Source organism: Lagopus leucura, unplaced genomic scaffold, assembly GCF_019238085.1.
Source record: "Lagopus leucura isolate 7727_CA_CO unplaced genomic scaffold, USGS_WTPT01 Super-Scaffold_810, whole genome shotgun sequence".
Taxonomy (NCBI): domain Eukaryota; kingdom Metazoa; phylum Chordata; class Aves; order Galliformes; family Phasianidae; genus Lagopus; species Lagopus leucura.
In genome coordinates this window covers 12,643,401-12,664,270 of record NW_024962261.1, presented here as the reverse complement: position 1 = coordinate 12,664,270, position 20,870 = coordinate 12,643,401, and the positions used below count along the sequence as shown (strand labels likewise).

The 20,870-nt window shown below is 39.1% G+C and overlaps 1 protein-coding gene across 1 annotated transcript in view; it reads right to left on the bottom strand.

The window, feature by feature from the left end:
- Positions 1-3,535: 3,535 nt before the first annotated feature.
- SYK (spleen associated tyrosine kinase) overlaps positions 3,536-20,870 on the bottom strand; it is a 43,041-nt gene continuing 25,706 nt past the window's right edge. The window contains exons 7-14 of the mRNA XM_042866250.1: positions 18,643-18,711; positions 12,559-12,652; positions 11,721-11,898; positions 10,436-10,645; positions 9,840-10,029; positions 8,403-8,543; positions 8,045-8,157; positions 3,536-3,897 (exon numbers count right to left, since the gene is read on the bottom strand). Of these exons, the coding sequence (XP_042722184.1) occupies positions 3,825-3,897; positions 8,045-8,157; positions 8,403-8,543; positions 9,840-10,029; positions 10,436-10,645; positions 11,721-11,898; positions 12,559-12,652; positions 18,643-18,711 (1,068 nt within the window). The 3' untranslated portion in view covers positions 3,536-3,824. The remainder of the gene's footprint in view (positions 3,898-8,044; positions 8,158-8,402; positions 8,544-9,839; positions 10,030-10,435; positions 10,646-11,720; positions 11,899-12,558; positions 12,653-18,642; positions 18,712-20,870) is intronic.

The following is a 20,870-nucleotide window of genomic DNA, read 5'->3' as shown; positions in this document are numbered from 1 at the left end:
AAGGGCTGTTGATGTAGTCTTCCTAGACTTCAACAAATCCTTTGACATGGTCTGTCACAGTCTTCTTGTGGGAAAACTGGCTGCCCATGGCCTGGACAGGTTACCCTTCTTTGGGTAAGGAACAGGCTAGAGGGCCATGCCCAATGAGTAGTGGTGAATGGAGTGAAGTCCAGCTGGTGACCCGTTACAAGTTGTGTCCCCCAGGGGTCAGTACTGGGGCCTGTCTTGTTTAATATTTTTATTGATGACCTAGATGAGGGGATTGAGTGTACAAACTGAGTAAGTTTGCAGATGACACCATGTTGGGAGGTAGTGTTAATCTGCCTGAGGGTAAGGAGGCCCTTTCAGAGGCATGATTTAGGCAGGCTGGATCGCTGGGATGAGGTGAATGGGATGAGGTTCAACAAGGCCAAGTGCCGGGTCCTGCACTCTGGCCTCAACAACCCCATGCAGTGCTGTAGGCTTGGGGATGAATGGCTGGATGACTGTGAAGAAGAGAAGAACCTGGGGGTGTTGGTTGATGCTCGGCTGAACATGAGCCAACAGTGTGCCCAGGTGGCCAACAGGGCCAACGGCATCCTGGCCTGCATTAGAAATGGTGTGGCCAGTAGGAACAGGGAGGTGAGCATCCCCTGTACTCAGCACTGGTGAGGCTGCACCTCGAGTATTGTGTTCAGTTTTGGGCTCCTCACTACAAAAAAGACATTGAAGCCCTGGAACGTGTCCAGCGAAGGGCAACAAAACTGGTGAGGGATCTGGAGCACAAGTCTTATGAGGAGCGGCTGAGGGAGCTGGGATTGTTCAGTCTGGAGAAGAGAAGGCTCAGGGGAAACCTCATTGCACTCTACAACTTCCTGAAGGGAGGTTGTGGTGAAGAGGGATTTGGCCTCTTCTCACAGGCAATGAGCAGGACACGGGGTAATGGCTACAAGTTGTATCAGAGGAGGTTTAGATTAGACATAAGGAAGAACTATTTCTTGCAGAGAGTGGTCAGACACTGGAATGGCTGCCCAGAGAGGTGGTGGAGTCGCCGACCCCAGCAATGTTCAAGAGGCATCTGGATGACGTGCTGCATGATATGGTTTAGTGCTTGTGGTGGCAATGGTGATGAGGAGACAGTTGAACTAGATGATCTTATAGGTCGTTTCCAACCTTGTGATTCTATGATTCTTTGATTCTGTGCTGCACTGACACAGCAAGAACCAGCACAGTATGGACTGCCAGCAATAGTCATGCAAATGCATCAGCCTAAAAGCATTCATGTATTGCCATCTCCTGGCAGAGCCATGTACAGCTGCCTGTGCAGAGGCCCTTCTCAGAAGCTCACTTTTTGGAACCAATATGTATTTCAGAACTCCAAAACAGATGCCTCCACTTCTAAGAGAGTCTTCATGTGTGTGTGTGTAATGCACCATTAAATCCTACATGGCTGATACCTGACATGGTGCAGAAATCCCTGGATAGCTGATGTAGTGCACTGACTCTCAACACCTCTAATTTCCCAGATCCAGCACAACATCATTGAAAAGCAGTGTTTTGGAAAGGGTTAGGTGCAAAAATAACAATGCATATTTTTAAAGATTTTGGGGAATTAGTTGGTTTATCTGTTCTGCCAGGTACCACCCTGTGCCAATAAGGAAGTCTTCAGTGTTGCACAACAATCACAGCAATTCAGCAAGTATACAAGCTTTGCACATCAGCAGCAAATTCAGAAATTTGAATCATTCTTGTTAAAACAATGTATTTTCTAAAACAATGCATTTAATCTCAGTTTTAAAAGTTATTTCACAATATTTCATATTCTTAATGTAATTACAGAATAGTGAAGCTAAGAATAATTAAGTAACCCTAGAAAGAGACATTTGCTGCAAAGAAAAATGAAGAACTATTCCTCCAGTTTTCTTTAGCTTTCTTGAATGTGGTAGAACTTAAATACACATATATATTGCAAGGAAATAGTGCTGTCACTCACTGTACAACTGGTTTTGATTTCTGCAACAGTTTTGCAACTGTTATCCCCATGAATGTTCCAATTGCACATGTAGAGCTTGACAGTTTCTCTGCAACAGAGATAATGCTAAAAAACCAGCTATATATAATCACAAGCAACAGCTACACGAGCAGTTCTTGTAGAAAAATGTTTGTTAAAAATAAATCAAAAAATGAAACCATCATCAATGTAAGTCATGTTTGAATCACATTTAAAACATGACCTTTACACTCAGTATCTTTCAGTAGAATGTACTTTCTGAAGTATCTTGCACTGGATTCCCAAATGTTAAACTACCAAAATCACTTAGCTTTTATTTTAAAATAAACCATAAAATTAGTATCAAGAAATACATTGCTTCACAGTAAATCCAACATTTTTATAGCTGTATTTTATTCATATAATTTCACTTCTCAGTGTAACTGCCCCAAAATATCACCGCATTGCTAAGAATGTCCTGTTCACATAACAATTGAAAACATATGTTCCAAACATCTGTATGCAATAGGTATATCTAACTCTAAATCTTTTCATATTTCTTTAAAATTCCTGTATCTAGTAGACTCCTGAAATATACACAGGTGCCTGTCAAATGGCTGCTTGTGGGGAACACAGAGAAGAAATTTTGATTTCTAGAATATTTAAAATGAGATTGAACAAAAATACATACAAGTAAAAATTGGGGACAGAAGTTGATTACATAATTTATATTATCGCTGCTATACCTACACAGTACTGGAAACTCTGCTTGGTGCATCACAAAACCTATGGTAAGACAAACACCTTTTTCTGAGATGTTCACAATGATTAATAATGCTAGAATTTAGGAGAGGACAAAAGTAAAGTGAATATCCATGAGCCTATTTCAAAATACTTGAGCTGGGAGTGAAATTGAGCTTCAGAAGTTATAAGCTGTGGTGAATAACCACATATGCTTTTGAAGAAAGGTTTGGAAAAAGATATGGTTCTGCTTAAAATACAACACAAGAAGCTTTGGTATATCCAAAGACAGTGTAAAAGATGTATCTAGAGAAGGCTGAAACAACATGAAGGAAAGTTGCTGCTCCTTCAATTTTCAAAGCATAATTGTCTTTTCAGGAACTGCAGTGATGGACTTCAGGTTAGAAGACTAATTGCTTTGGTCTTTTGTCCCAAGGTGAGACCAAGCCATTGAATTCCCTGGTTTTACCATTAATAAAGTAATTCCCATTTGGGGATACCACAAGAGAGGAGATGGTAACACCTAATGGAGTTGATTCCTTTTATTTTTCTACATTTTAGAAATTCACATCTCAAAGCTCCTGACTGCAAATGTTACTAACAAGAAGAATACAATTTGGTTATAAAGTAGTGGGGATAGAATCAAACACAATGTCAAAGTAACTGACACTATCACAGTAAATTTTTTTTACAGTGAAAAATGTTTATGCTATTCTTTCTCAAATAGGGAGAAGGCTGTAACAACACAATTTGAGAGCTAAGAATATTAACAACAGAAAATTAAATCCCCATCTGCACTCAAATATGTAAGAGGAAGAGGGTTGAAAGACTTTAAATAGGTTTTACATGACAGAAGAATGTAAAGACAATAAACCTGTAAATAAAATGGAACGTAATGGAAGTCTATGCATCTGCACTTATGTTGTGCTGCTCTACTTTGGAGCTTGACATTCTGCAAAAAAGCCAAAAAAAAAAAAAAAAAAAGGCAACCTCACAAACAGAGCTTAGCTCTCAACTGTATATGGTGAGGGTGACAGTACAAAAATAGGTCACTTAGTTTCAGAATCTGAACTGCTTCTCTCTGCTGAAGAAAGGCAAGCTGCTGCTCACGTGGCTAGTGGGCAATGTCGTAATAGTAGTTCCGTAATCGCAACTCCACGGAAACGAATCCTGGTCGGTCATCAACACTGTGGAAACATGACAAAGTATCACCTCAAAGGACTGAGAAAGCTGAAGAGGTTATGTGGGCCCTGCAATAGCTGGCACTTCACAGCAGTGACAACTCCTAGAGGCTGTTACAGTACTTAAGGGCTACCAAAACACTGCTACAAAATGAATACCAGGAGGTTAATACTACTGCATAGCATTCAGTCAGTAGATTTATTGTCATCAAAGTTATTTTGTGGTTGTGGAAGGTATTATAGGAAATGGTAAATCAGCCTCAATTAATTTGCTACTTCATTTACTTCAGTAACAATCTAGAGAAAAGAATACTTATAACGCATTAGCTTCCTTATAATGAGTTCTACAATCATACAGATAAGCTTTGTGCCATTAAGAATAGCCTCTATAAACACTATATAGCTGTACTGTCTTGATTTCCTCTATATCTCACCTGTTTTGATTTGGAAGAATATGACTAAGCTGATGAGAAGTTCTGACAATAATGTGTTACATATTGAGATAGATGCACTGCGTAAACAGAACTTTTTTTTTTTTTTTTTTATTTGTTGTTTTTTAGGGTTTTTTTCCTTTCAAATATTTGGGATATTCGAGTACAAATAAAAAGCAATACCTTTTATAGTACCTTTACTAAACTTAATGAAAGTGATTCTGTTTCACTCTGTAACTGCTACTACTTTACTGTAGAAAAAGGGCAGAAATTTAATGGTTCCATGTTCTTTCTAGAATACTAGATGTAATAAAATTAAGAAAAAAGCACGTTTTCTAGAAAGGAAATAACATAACTCTTGAAATAGAACCTAAATATCTTTAGTGAACATATTATTCACATATTCTCCAGATAGTGAATTGGAAGAGTAAGCCACATTACAGTGGACTTTCTTTGCTTTATGGAAACCTTTTTACAGCTAAAGATAACTTCAACAAAGGAGTTCTACTCCCAGTCTTCAGTTCAGGATTTCTCCTGACCTAGATGCAGCACCCCGCATTTGGCTTGTTGATCCTCATTAGGTTCACATGTGTTCTCTTTTCAAGCCAGGTCCTTGTCCAGGTCCCTCTGGATGGTATCCCTCCCTTCCACTGCAACAACCACACCACTCAGCTTGGTGTCAACTGCAAAGTTGCTGAGAGTACACTCAATCTTACAATCTAAGTCACTGATAAAGATATTTGCTGCGGAGACTAGCTTCTGAGCAGGTAAGTCTGTACTGGCAAGGGATCTGGAGTAAAAAGTCCAACCAAAAAGCTCTTTTTAAGGCTTTTTAAATGCATTTTTGAGGCTAGCATCAACACTGCACTTATGCTGGGAGCTGGCAGCTTGTGGGCAGGCTCCAGAGTCACCGGGGTGGAGCTGGTACATTAGCGGCATTAGTTTAAACACCCGCCCTCAAACTTCACACCTGATAATAAGCTTTAAATAGCTTTGGGGAGCTTGCTTCCACCCACAGAACACACCAGGTGAATAATAACCATTGTTTCTGCTCACTGAGAAAGGGAAGGTTCAGTAAGTGAGCATAGCACACACGTCCCATAGGGTGCTACATTTGTGCGTGTGGGAGGTGGGTCTAGTGGTGAGAATTGCAAGCTTTGGTCCCTCCTTGCTCAAGAGACTGGCTTTCCTTTTCAGTCTCTGAGACCACAGGCTGAAACATGGTCTCCACCAGACAGCGGACTTATTCTAAGAAGACCGTGGTGACCCAGACAGAGAGCTTGCTGAGAAATGTCACTGTTCAGGTCTCTGGCTGCAGGGAGTGCCTGAGTCTGCTTCTGCCCAGTGAGAATGGCAGGGACTCCACCTGAGTGAGGTGTACTACTACTGAGCAGGTGGACTACTTAGCCTAGTGGTGGAACTTAAAGATGAGGTGCAAAGACTTAGGGCCATCAGGGAGTGTGAGCGGGAGATTGACTGGTGACTAACTTGCTGGCTTACCAGAGGGAAGGATTCTGGGAAAATACTCCCAGAAAGGTGGTGGTCCTGTCACAATTGGACAGACCTGGCTGATGAGGAAGGTTGGAAGAGAGTCCCAGCTCGGTGTCACAGGAGACACCCGCCTGCCTAGCCCACTTCCCCAGCTTCCTTTAAGCAACAGGTTCCAGTTGCTGGAAGTTGAAGGGGAGGTGAATGAAGAGGGATGGAGGATCTGCCTAGGAGAGAGCCTAGGGCGAGGTGGTCACCCCCACGCCTTGAGACTGCCTCTGACAGTAAAGAAAGAAGGGTGGTTGTGGTGTGTGACTCCCTTCTCAGAGGAATAGAGGGCCCCATATGCAGACCTGACCTGTCAGGGCCATCAGGAAGTGTGCTGCCTTCCTGGGGCTCAGGTCAGGGACATAACCAGGAAACTCCCTCAGCTGGTTAGGTCATCTGATTATTTTCCATTACTTGTAGTTCAAGTGGGCAGAGATGAAATTGCTCAGACAAGCCTACGCATGATGAAAAAAGATTTGAGGAGTTTAGGGTGTTTAGTTCAAGGATCTGGAGCTCAAGTGATCTTCTGCTCTACACCTTCAGGGCCAGTAAGGGACACTGAGCAGGACTGGAAAGCACGAGCAATGAATAATTGGGTCGGAGGCTGGTGTCAAGCCAGGAACTTCGGGTTCTTTGATCATGGGGCAGTTTACTCAGCCCCTGCCTGTCTGTCTGTGGAACCCACCTATCTCAAAGGGGGCAATGAATACTAGCACAGGAGCTAGCGAGGCTTATTGAAAGAGCTTTAAATTAGCTACAAAGGGGGAAGGGGACAAAACAGGCCTCACAAGAGATGAGCCTAGGGGAACGATGCTTGAGCTGGGGGTGAAGTGCATCCACACCAATGCACGCAGCATGAGCAACAAGCAGGAAGAATTGGATGCAATGTGAGTCAGGCTAATTATGACCTTGTTGCTATTACTGAAACATGGTGGGACCACTCACATGACTGGAGTGCTGTGATAGGTGGCTACAAGCTCTTCAGAAGGGATAGACGAGGAAAGAAGGGTGGTGGTGTGGCCCTTTATATTAAACACTGTTTCAAGGTTGAAGAGCTTGGGGTTGAGAATGATATAGTTGAGTGTCTGGGGTAAGGATCAGGGGGATGGCTGTAGGGGTGATATCTTGGTGGGGATCTGTTACAGACCGCCTAATCAGGATGAAGAATTGCACAAAACATTCTATGAGCAGCTCGTGGAAGTCACACGGTCACCAGCACTTATTCTCATGGGAGACTTCAACTTCCCTGATATATGTTGGAAATATAACACAGCACAGAGGAAGCAGTCCAGGAGGTTTCTAGACTGTGTGGAAGATAGCTTCCTTACGCAATTGGCAGGAGAGCCTACCAGGGGTGGTGCTCTACTAGACCTGGTCTTTGCTAACAGAGAAGGACTGGTGGGAGAAGTGAAGGTTGGGGACTGTCTTGGGCAGAGCGACCATGGAATTGTAGAATTCTCCATTCCTGGGGATGTCAAAAGAGTGACCAGCAAAACTACTTTCTTGAACTTCCAAGAAGGCGCTTGTAGCGTGGGTCCCTTGGGAGTCGCTTCTCCAGGGTAAAGGGGCCCAGGAAGCCTGGATGCTCCTCAAGATGGAAATCGTAAAGGCACAAGAACAGGCTGTCCCTGAGTGCCATAAGGCAAGCCGTGGGGGAAGACGACTGGTGTGGATGAGCTGGGAACTATTGTTGAGACTCAGGGAGAAAATCAAAAGAAAAACTGAAAAACTGGAAAGAAAAAAACTGAAAGAAAAAAGAAAAATTGAGACATAGAATGAATAATTTGACAACAGAACTTTGAAACTGCTGTCCTGGAAATCAAAATGAAATGAAAGAAAAATGTTTCCTTAATTTCAAACTTACTTTTCTAAATACGTCAGACTGACTTTTTGGTGGAGTAAATTGTTTTTGATGGAATAAATTGTTTTTGATGATACACAATTTTTTGTATATTTTTGCTCAAGCAAAAAATAGATCATCTGTGCAGAATCAGATTCCTGTACTATACTCATTACTTCACATTGTTCTCTTTTGAAAGCACAACTGACTCCTACCTTTTCAGATTGCTTGTAAGCTGAAATCTAGTTGATGCAATATGCTTTGAAATATTCTTATTTCATGCTTTCTAGCTACCAACCATGTAGATTAAAATATACCACTATTAAAAGAAAGAGATCACACTCACTTGTACGTCCAACATAATTTCATTAAGTCATAGACTTCCACTGGACAGGCTTCAGGACGTTCCATTCGTTCTCCTCTTTCAATCATCTGTGCAACTTCGCCGCCTTTCATTCCCTGGAATAGGATGATCAGAGCAGTCTTCTGAGTTGCACATGATTACAGTACATGTTAGTATAGTATAAAACAAAGAGAAGTTTGGAGTTGAACTGGGGGCTGTCCTTTGACTTGTCTGTTAGAACAGATGGGTTCTAAAGCCTTATTTGACCTGTAGCAACCCTTCCACGCAGGAAAAAATAGGTGATGGTTTGAATTTGCTCTACATTTTTATATTAAAAGAACTGACAGAAAGAATTACTCACTTTATAGGGCTTTTGCCCATAAGAGAATGCTTCCCACATTAAAACTCCAAAGCTCCAGACATCACTTTTGCTAGAAAACTTGTAGAAATTCATGCATTCTGGAGCATACCACTTGACTGGCCATTTTCCGTGACTTTGTGCCTAAAATACGGAATAACAGAAAATAAGAGAAGCAGACTTGAGACAGTAGCAAGTGGTAAACAACACTCATATTCACAGAAGCCAATTTTACTTGGATTTTCATGTGTTCATACTAGCATTTCTGATATAGTCTGCCTTAGAGAAATTGGCAGCAGCTTCTTCAATACCATTACAAAATTGTTCCTAATCTCCCAAACTCAAATAAAGCATTGGAATTAATGCTGTGGTAAAGCAAAGCTTAGTTAAAGGACCTAACGTCGTGTTTGTTAAGCTCTGTTAAAGATTTTTCAACTCTTACAAAAGAGATACCAACTTAGCCAGAAGGAGTCTTGAGCCTTTATTTCAGATTAAGTCAGTGCTTTATTTCAGAGCACAGTAACTGCTTTATGACAAACTGCAATTTGATGACATCATGCTAAACATGCTACAAGAGTGCAAACATCAGACCATATTGGCACAGTGCTATATCTATTGAGATAACCCTGCAGCATTTTTTGCAGTTGTGAATGGAATGAGCCTTTGACACCAGATCTCAACCCCCTGACAAACTAGGCAAGCTGGAAGTGATTTAAGATGCTGCTGCCTTTTCTGGCAGCAGTTACTGTTCCCATAGGAAGGTCATCAGAGGGAAGTATGTGCTTGCTCCTCCTCTGCAGTGTTTCGTGGTCTGGCTTATTGGTTTTAAACAACTGATGAGAGAAAAGGCAGTAGGATAGAATAATTTTAACTGTAAAAGCAATATATAGGAAAAGGAGATGCATACACTATCAGAGGCTTTAGTTCCCATTTACCTCACTAAATATGGCACTTATTTTAGTATCTTTTGCTGCACAAAGATTGTGGTAATTTAAATAAAGCTGAACAAAATTTACCTACATCAAATGATTATTTCCCACCTGTACCCCTTCGACAAACTCCCCAAATCTCATTCTGTTATTTAGTTAGACAGATTGCCAACCTGTATTTTCCTTTGACATGATGCAAACCAAGTGCTGAATTAGTATTTGCAACAAAGATAGTTTCAACTTTTATGGAAGGAAATATCTCATTTCCACAGTAAATTTCAATCTTCTAATGGTAAATTTACCAAAGAAATAACTAAATAAGGGACTAGCTTTTCCCTCCCTATTCATCTCTTAACTTTGATCACACACTTTGAAAATTCATGATTACTACTAGCAGACTATAAAATATTTAGTGTATTTCTTCCTTTCAACTTTTAAACACAACTGCTCTTAAATAAAAAAAACTTAGGCTATATTAGTAAACAGCTTTGACAACTTGTGCAAATCTTACCTTGTAATAATTTTCATCAGCACTAAGAGCCTTAGATAGTCCAAAGTCACTGATTTTGGCATAATGCTGGGTGACTAATAGCACATTCCTTGCAGCCAGATCCCTATGTACAAAGTTATTCTCCTCCAGATATTTCATCCCCATGGAAACCTGATGTACAAGTTCTGTTATATTCTTTTCTGTGATGTGCCTGAAAATCATAATTGAGTCTTTAAGAGGTCTGTAGTTCATTTTCATTATTTTTCAAGGAGTTCAAATACAAACTTGTTTGCGCACATTACATACATGTATAAAATACATTAGTAACAAGATCCATTTATGTTTAGCAAAGATTTAATTAGAACAGGCAACATAAGAATGTCTTGATCATATCAATAAACTGTGATCATATCCATAAAGAACATCCAAAAATTCTTTTATTCAAAATGCACTATCTTACAAAAATATTTGACATTTAGGAGACATTTTCAATATAATTATGTCCCAGTGAAGATTATCTATAATAGCTAATTATTATATAAGATAAAAAGACCTTCCTCTTGTTTTTTTGTACCCCTTTGGATAAATACTATGAAATGGAATCAAAGCTTACACACCTATTTTTTTGCAAAAACTTGTTCAGTGGCCCAAGTTCAGCCATTTCCATTACTAACATCCAGGCCTCTGCTTCACATATACCTATCATTCGGACTATATATGGGTTGTCCAGTTGCTGCATTACATTTGCTTCTCTCAGTAACTCATCCTTTATGGCCGGATCATTACTCTCATTCTTAAGAATTTTTACAGCCACTGGCTTGGCCCCCCTGCAAAAGAGAATCCCCTGAGATTAGTTGCTGAAAAATCTGCATGTAAATTTATACAATCTCCAAGTTATGTTTCTGCACACATAGTTCAAACAGTGATAAAAGATAGAACTGAATACTTGGACAGGAAGGAATCTGATTGCAATGGGAATAACTCTCTACCAAATGATCAGAAGCAAAAGAAATAAAATGGAGAGAACGAAAACTAGAAGTAATCGTTAGAAAGTCTAAACAAGTCTGAAAACAAAGGCACTGAACAAAATTATCCTTCCCATTCTAACTAGTCTTAACTAATGAAAGTGGAAAGATTTCCAAAAAGGTATCTGTTATGTTGAGAGCCCTCAGAGGAAAAATTATAAGGGCTTTCTCAGCACTGATGTGTTTTGGACCTCAGACAATGCAGCACTTGCAAAGCCCCAAGGCAAGTGCTCTCACCTGCTGAGAAACTAAGTCTCCTCCTGCAACCTACAGCACCGATGAGATGACAGAGCTTAAATGTGAACAACTACTGATAAACAAAACTACAGCCCTTCAAATCCCCTCAGAAAATACCGGAGAATGAAAATTCCTCCTTGATTCTGAAAATCTGGGTTAAAGAACTGCCTCCAGCTTTAATTGGTGAAAGCATATACATAAGCTTCCATTTAAGCAACATACTGGTAACAGTTTATTATGAAGATGCATGAATAGTCAGGTGACTTGACTTCTGCCAGTATAAACAGGGTCTGTTCCTACTGTAACTTCATGATAAGAAAGGCCACAACATCTTCTGTCTGTTTGAAAATCAACGTTACAGCTTCATGAAACAGGTATTCATCATACTATTTTAGGTGAGAATCCATTCGCTACAGGTAAGCTGTACATGGCTCTCTACACTATCTCACACAGAGAGACTGTGCAGACCAGTCACATGAATGCCCACACAATTTCTGGAGAAAGGCACAGAGCTTCTTACTCTACTGTAACTGATAGCAGAGTCATTGAATCATAGGAGGCACTTCCCCACTTTGAAGACAAAAATAACAGCTGGGCAGTGACTATGCTGCACTTCCTGGAAATGGAAGGAAACACTTACTTCTTCATCTTATAGAACCCTTTCTTTACAGTACCAAAGTTGCCAGAGCCAAGCTCTCCTTCCTCTAGGGTTAACAATTTCCTATCAAGAGTGACATTTTTTGGTTTAATTTCATCTGGGTCAGCATACGGACTTTCATAAACCTCAGTGTCCATGGGTAAGGCCTCTCTCTGATCACCTGCAGTTCAAGGAATAAACAAATAAGAGATTATGTGAGACTATGTTGCTTGCACAGGTGCTATATTCAACATATCCATGCTCAGTGTTAACTGCTGCATCTTTGTATTTGTCTTAAGAAAGCATTATAAAAAAACCTCATACAGTCCAACTACACTCACTTTAGAACATTCTCAAAAAGAATGACTTTTATATGGTGACATCTTCTCACTTCTGAGCAATTGCTTAATGTGAAACGAGGATGTTCCTTCACAGAAGGAAGGTTAAAGACATGCTCTTCTCCTTAGCACTTCAGTGTTCAAACAGTTCACTTCAGTTCTCAAACAGTTCTTCACACCAATTGCAGTATTTGCAGCTTTCCTAAAGCCTAGGCATCAGACTGGCAGTGTGAATTCAGTGAGGCACAATTCTCTTTATGAAGGGCAAGGATGCAGCTTTTAGAGTCAAGGAGGTAATAAACCTCCAACTTCTACATGGAAAAAGGGATTCCTGTTAAATCAGTTTTATTACAGACACTGACATTGGGCTTGAGCTGTGACAGCGATATGCCAGTAAACAATATGGCATAAAATACAAGCAAGCAAAAATACAAGCAAGCAAAGAAGAAATATGGGTTGTATAATGAAAAAAGGTGATATTTGCGTAATAAACTTTTGCCTACCTTTCTCTGCTTCTATTAGACCTCTTGCCCTTTGTAGTACATAAGGATTAAAAGGTGTTTGGTCATCAGATGGGGGACCAATAGGTGTCTGGAGCTGTAGCACACAAATAGAATTTTTAAACTGAGCAAAATATAGTAAGTTAAAAACTTTTTTTTTTTTTTTTTTTTTTCCCCAGAAAATTATGGCATGATTGCAAGAGAAACACAGGTGAGAATCAAAGAGTAAAACAGAGGTAAAAAAAAAAAAAAAAAAAAAAAAAAAAAAAAAAAAAAAAAAAAAAAGCTTATTAAATTATTTAGGTTATTGCTTGAGTAAACATGCAGGCCAAATAACACACACATTGCTGCATCTCAAGAAGTTACAGGAAATATTTCAAAACATTAAATCTGCAAGAAGTAACTGGAATAGGTCATGCACAAATCTTATCCTGCAGATGTTAAATTTATATGCAGTTATAAATCCGCCATGTAACATTATAAATCTAATTTCTCTTTTCCCTTTTGTCTTTCTCCTTTCTCCTCCCTCCAAGTTATCTCCAAGTTATCTCTCACCATATCTGGGCCACAGAGGAACTGCCAGAATGAATGAAAAAGAAATCCCAACAACCCTATTTATCTCATGGATGTTACAAAGAAAATCCAATTGAAAGAAAAGAAGGTAAAAGAAAATTTAGTAAGTTTGAATAACTGAATATCATAGAGTAGTCTGTTTGTCTTTCTAGTCTGAGGAAGGAGAAAATGACCTGATGGCTAGTATATTTGAACAACTGATTCTCTATGAAGCACATAGATGACTGTAGCAGAAGTCTGCTCATTCTGGAGTCGCTGGCCGAAGGATGACTCTTACACAATAAAGTACAGAAGAGTGAAATTTGTTTGCTCTATTTTATTGTGAACTGGAAGAGAACAGTTCTAAGAATGGAAAATTACAGAAATTACTTTTTCAGTTCAGTACTTCAGTTCCTTTCACAATGTAAAAACTTTAGTGATGAATGATTTCATGCTCCCCAAAGGAGGGCATCGAAAACATAGGTTCAGACATCAATAAGAGTTGCTCAGTTCTCATAAGAAATAAAAATATATTGTACTTGCAAAAACCTGGATAGGGCTATTTTTCAAATATCCAAATGTTTATTTATTTATCTTTAATAACTGAAGCTTTCTGTGGCATCAATTCCTTCCTGAAGTAGTTGTGGTTTTCAAGTAATGAGAAACAGAGCTTGGGAAATATCTAGGAGATAATTATTGTCATTTTATCAATTGGAAGAAGCTTTTTGATCCAGGAGGTAGAGAAAATTAAATCATAAAACATGATCTGCCCAAGTGGATGAAGCAGAAGAGGTTTTGCTATTTGGAATTTACAGCAAACCAGAAGAAGGACACAAACTCCGCAAGATTCTGATTTGTTGGGATGGGTGTGGTGGTGGCATCAGAGATGGTAACATTTCTGACTGGCCTTATTCAGTCCTGTGGAACAGTGTTGAAAAGGCAATTTACTGCCTGGGAGGTCAGCAGAGTAGTGATACAATTCTGACATAGGTCAGGGATAAAACTGATTAGCCAGTTTCAACAACAAGGAGAAGAATGCTAAGAAACAAGATTCATTCTTTCTCCTACTCCTGTTTTTCTAGTGTAGCAAAACCTTGCCAAATCTGCAACTTAAAATCTGCACTTCCAAGGCTAAAAATAACTATTTGAAGCACAGGTCACATGCTTTGTTCAAAAGAAAAAGAAAAAAAATGAAAAAAAAATCACTTAAATTAGATAAATATATCTAAATATTGCAGAACAGCAAGGCAGAAACTCTTTCAGAAGTTCAAAAGGCACTGGACAATTCCTCAAACTTAAAAAACACAGAGGGCATATGCTCTCATAGAATATTAGAATGGTTTAGGTTGGAAGGGAGATTTAAGATCACCAAGTTCCAACCCCTGCCATAAGCAGGGACAACTCCCTCTAAACCAGGTTGCTCAAAGCCCCATCCAGCCTGGCCTTGAATGCTTCCAGGGACGGAGAAATTCATAACCCCACTGGGCTACCTGTTCCAGCATCTCACCACCCTCACAGTAAAGAATTTCCTTCTTACATCTAGACTAAATATACCTTCTTCAAGTTTAAAACCATTTCCCCTCATCCTGTCAGTACCTGCCCTTACAAAAAGTCCCTCCCCAGCTTTCCTGTAGACCCCCTTTGAGTACTGGAAGGCTACTATAAGGTCCTCTTGGAACTTTCTCGTCCCAGCTCTACCAGCCTGTCCTCGTAGGAGAAGTGCTCTACCCTTCTCATCATCTTTGTGGCCAACTTCTTAGCACCAGTCCACCTATCAAGCCTGTCCAGGTCCCTCTGGATAGCATCACCTCTGCAGAACAGCTGGTAAAAATATTCTCATTAAAAGGTGTTGACTTCTTAAATGGGAAGTATAGAGACATTTCCTCTTCTTTGTAATTCAAGAGCAAAACAAATGAATCTGAAATAATTTGATGATCACATCCAGGAACTGCACTAAAAAATGAGTGCATTAATTCCCATGCTTATAAATAAAACTGCAGGTATGAACTGGAGATAGCCCACTGACGTTAAATCTAACAAACTTTTGAAGGAATTTTGTCTCAGAAGGCTTCTACTGTTTGAAATAAGTGATAATATCTTATATATCATTAGAGGTAGTTAAGTTAACTAACAGTTACATAATTGTGGAATGATATTCCCTGTTTTGCAGCATAATTAAACGGCTTAACAAAGGCTTTTTCATTAATATTTTGGTTTAAACTGTAATTTTATGTTTCAAATGTATCTTTTCATAGCTCCTAGTAGTAATACAGGAATACTGGTTAGCACTGAGAAAACCTCAAATAGCATTCTCAACCTTAGTCCTGCCAATTATGTATTCAAGGCACGTAGCACCCTTCAGTCCTTTGAACAAGTTGTTCGAGCAGAAAGGCCAGAATTTCTCTCTTGCAGTCAAGAGTAGCAGTCTATAAATGGAGGAACGAGGTACTTATCTTTGTATGTGCAGTGGTCTGAGTAATAGTACAAAAACCCCTGCCTTATTTTGAACTGTTATTTCAATTCAGAGTCCCTTCTGCCCTATGCTTTAACAGCAGTAAGTTTAATTGTGCAGGTCTTTCTGAGAAAAGCAGCTTTGCCTTAGTACAACCAAATTATAGACTAGGGGACATTCTTACCAGAATAGAGAATGAGTGAAACACCTATGGATTTGCTTTTACAGTTAAAACAGAAAGAGGAAAGCGTCTGCCAGAGAAATCCCTTAAAAATGGCACAGGTTATGTGACATCTTATGGTCTGCACACTGGTAAACTGTGAAGCCAGATGTCATTTAGGATCAGAGGTAATGGCTTTAAGTTGTGCTAGGAGAGCTTCAGATTGGATATTAGAAATAATTTCTTCTTAGAAGGAGTGGTGAAACTCTGGAATAGGCTGCTCGGGGAGGTGGTGGAGACGCTGCCCCTGGAGGTGCTCAAAAACGTGTGGATGTGGCACTGAGGAATGTGGTTAGTGGACATGGCGAGGTTGGTTTGATGGCTGGAATACATGATCTTCTTACAGGTACTTTCCAACCTTAAAGATTCTATGACTCTATGATTTTATTGTCATTTTATGTCTTCATACTAGACCTCTATATCCCATGAATGCGTTTTTCAGCTAGAGTTTAATTTCAATTGGTTAAAATTCTCAGATGCACATTCTTGCCACTCTTTCCTTAAATAAGGACTGGCCATACAGATGTAGCAGTCCTGTGCTAACACAGCAATATCCACAATAAGAGGAAAGCAGAAGAGGCAGAGTTTGCACTCAAATGCAGATTCTTTTGTAGTAGAAGGAACATCACTTTCTATTTAAGGATAAGGCCACAGTAGGATAACCCCTCAGGAACTATGACAGCATCTTGTTGAATGAGATCTACTTATTGTTTGTTTTAAAATATGAATGAAATGGCACAAATTACTCTAAATCTCATTTTTACAGTAAATATTTTTATTTCATGGTAGAGATTGTATTTATGAAGTTAATCTGTACAGTAAGTGTTATTTCTTTTCATGTTCATAATTCTGATTTGCAATAACCCAAACGTATATGCAAAACCACAAAAATAATTTTATTTTGCCAAACCAAACTGTGTAGCAAAATGCAAAACAAAGGCCTTAGTAGCAAAGTCCTCAATGAACTTTGGATAAAGCTTAACAGTAGCCACTAGGTGGCATAAGGTAACTTATACTTTCATTAGAAAAGAAAGTTTTACGAGCAAAGAAACTGGAAAAAAAAAATGTTCAGAGTGCTAAAAATACACCTAAATAGCCAGTCTGTGAAACAAATAAATATTTTATAAAAAGTCACACAGAACCAGCATATTTTTCAAGTCTGAGAAAAATATAACATTGTAAATTTTACATTTTACTGTCTGAAAGGTTTTGATGCAAGAAAAGCAACCTAAGTAACCAGGTGTAATGATTTAAAGTCAGCTTTGTGTTTGTCCACTTTTCTGAACAAAGCCAAATCACAACTCTCTTATCTAATATATCATAGAATCATAGAACGACGTGGGTTGAAAAGGACCACAGTGATCATCAAGTTTCAACCCCTCCTGCTATGTGCAGGGTCACCAACCACCAGACCAGGCTGCCCAGAGCCACATCCAGCCTGGCCTTGAATGCCTCCAGGGATGGGGATCCACAACCTCCTTGGGCAACCTGTTCCAGTGTGTCACCACCCTCTGTGTGAAAAACTTCCTCCTAAGATCCAACCTAAACCTCCCCTGTCTCAGTTTAAAACCATTCCCCCTTGTCCCATCACTATCCACCCTCATCAATAGCTGTTCCCCCTCCTGTTTATAAGCTCCCTTCAAGTACTGGAAGGCTGCAATGAAGTCTCCCCAGCGCCTTCTTTTCTGTAGGCTAAACAATCCCAGTTCCCTCAACCTTTCCTCATCAGATAGAGCCCTCTGATCATCTTAGAGGCCTCTTCTGGACCCTCTCCAAGAGCTCCATGTCCTTCTTGTACTGGAGGCCCCAGGCCTGGATGCAGTACTCCAGATGGGGTCTCACAAGAGCCGAGTATAAGGGGACAATCACCTCCCTCTCCCTGCCAGAGATATATATTTTAATATATTTTAATCAGGATTATCAAATACAGTATAAGTAAAAAAGATTCTCACTCTGAAAAGCATCTCTAGGGCTTTTTGTGTTGATCATTTTTGTTACAGAGCAAATGGCATTGAATAAACAAACAAGAAAGTAGCAAAATAAGAGACTCACAGAACTACTTCTAGGTAGAAAAGGGGCATAAAAGTTATTCTTAGCATAAAAAAAAGCCTGTTTAAACCCCCTGCTATGTGCAGGGTCGCCACCCGCCAGACCAGGCTGCCCAGAGCCACATCCAGGCTGGCCTTGAATGCCTCCAGGGATAGCATGCTTCACAAGTGTACCAACTATTAAAAAGCATGATTTTCTGTCCACAGAACATTTTTACTAGCACCAGACTTTTTCCTTTGACTCCCTCACATTGCCTTTCCCATTCTCCCTGATCTTGCAACACCTTACACTTGTTTAAATGTAATTAATTTCAATGCATAACAAGATTTGTGCACAAGTTCTGTAGGAATATATTTTGTGTTTGTTATTAACAAACTGTGTCCCTGAATGTCTTCTGTCAAAGTTTAGTGAACAAGCCAATTTTCTAGGAATTATATTTTCCATTAGAAATGTCACTTTCTTTTTTTTTTTTTTTTTAAGTGACTACTCTGTGAAATGTATTTTATCCCTCATAGTTTTTTTGCAGACATGTTGAGAACAGTACTAATTCTGCATTTGGGGATGTGAAAAATTGCTTCAAAATAGCCCAATTTTCAAAACGTCTTTAGAAATTGTTTAGTTCTATAGAATTAAGGCTGGAATTGTGCAGATGATTTGTAAAGAAGGCAGCTTACAAAACCTGCACAATCTGTTTGTTAGTAGTCAAGACACACATTTAGTAATAGCAAGCAAAAAAAAAAAAAAAAAGAGTGAAATTAGCCAAGTGTAAGTCCTTTTAACTCAGTTGATAACCTAAAAAGACCGTATAAAGCACCTTTTTGCTGCCAGCCTTTGGAAAGGTGTACGATTTGATTCTTGAGATAATTCCACCTCTTGCCCAACTCTAGAAACCACAATGTCAAAGAGGAACAGTAAATGTGCCAGAAAAATTACTAAAGGTATATTACAAAACACATGTAGTATACAAGAAAAAAAACACTCCCAACATTTCTCTCATATGTGTCTGGTAAGTGCACATATGAAATATCAAACAAACGTAGTATATGAAATCTTACCAATAAAATTGATTTAAACTGTAATATTCTTAACCATCTTGAATCTGTACATATGCCTTATGAGAGAAAGCACTGAGACCTTAGCAGAAGTGAGCAAACTGGAAACACCTGTGATGTTTCACTTTCATCTACCACGTTGTTGGTGCATGTCTGTGTTCCTGTCTGATCTCTTACAGCTACCACATCCTCTGAAAAATTGCTGCTCCCATGCTGTATTCTGCAGATGATTATTAAAATATAGGATCTTGCACTTCTTCCTAATAAACTTCATTCTGTTCTTTTTTTTTTTTTTTTTTTTTTCCTTTTTTAACAAAACAACTTAATTTAAACTTAATGGAAGTAACCTAAGTAAAAAGAAGATACACATTTTGTGCATAAGGGTTTGTAATTTTTCTGTGTTCTTTTCAGGATACATTTCTGTTTTTGCAATCTGAATTCATTATATTTCAGGTTCTGCATATACGAATATCTACGCAAGTGGTCATAAGTGAGTTACAGTTTTTGCACAAATTTGTTCATGTATGACAACCTGGCAATATTAACTGAAGTCTTTGAGCTCCCTAAATAATAATATTAATCTGAATTTTTTGACTTTATATATTTATTTCTCTTATCCGTTGTGTTCTTTTTCTTCTATCATGGCAAACCTTAAGTATAATGACTACTGCTCAATTCTGAAAATATGCATGTGTGATCAAGCTCCTTTATGTCAACCATTTGCCAGAGAAATACACGTTCAGGGTTGGAAGTGATCTCATACAACTGTGACTACTTATAAGCAAGGCATGTAGTCTTGACAAACCACCAGGGCTCCTTCTGAGTGGAAAGAAGTAGGCACTTATGAATACACAGTAATGGATTTTATGCTCAAGTGACTGCTAGGCAGGTTCTCTCTTTTCCTTAAAAAAATCCTCAAAAAACAAGCCTTCAGGATTTGTTTAGATTGGCTGCTCTTTTGAGTTGATTTATGTTAGGCAAGATTAATCATAACTTATTAGCAAGTCTTTTACCTGTAAAGCACAAGAGTCATCATTACTGTAATACACTGATGAAAAATAGAAGAATTTGGCCCATTTACTTTCTTTTGTAGTATTCCTGAACTGAATGTGCTTGCTCTGCCACTGTAACTGTGTATATGCTAGATTATATGCATGTGGCCTGTCTGGTGTGCTTAAACATCCCATTCATACTCATAAATGACATAAATCCAAACGTTGGGACATTTGAAAAACAGCACCTATTTTGACTGTATAATTCCATTTCTTTAAATGGGTGCCTGACTTTCAGAAACAGATATGAATATGATTGCTCATGGGTCCATGGGGACTCAACAGTGAAATAAATTAAATTGGCTTATTTGAATGATTTTTTTTTTCTTGTAATGTGGGACTACATCAACTGCAGAAATCCATCTAGAAACTCAAAAACTGGATATAATTTATGAAGTGTCTGTCTCCAGTAAAATTCTGGCATAATGTCAAGTCCTGAGGGCCTTTATACAGGCACTAGATTTTACAGCTTCTTATTTGGTATTTGGAACTCAGTTTGTCCAATTATATCTGTTCAGTCAATCTGTAATATTCTTTTTGTGACCTTCTTTTCATATCCTTCATATCCTTCTATTGATACTTTCATCTGAAATTGTTTGTTTGCATTGTAAAGTATTTGTGAATTACTAGCTTACAGGTGCGGGTTCTGCTGCTGTGAGGACAGACTGGCTCTTCAGATTGCTGAGTCAGAAATGCCAGGGAAGGGGAACTGCGTAAAACACTTCATGCTCAGATGCATACTCAAAACCAGACATCACACTACATGGCATTTAAAGCCATTTCCCTATCTGAGAAGACCTGAAACAATCATTTTTGTTGTGACAAGAGGATAAGTGGCTATGGAGGAGATTTTAGAGTAGACAACTCCACATACACAAGCTGGGTGCCATAAGAGAAGCAGGCACAGTGATTTTATGCCCAGCTCTCACCCCCACAGA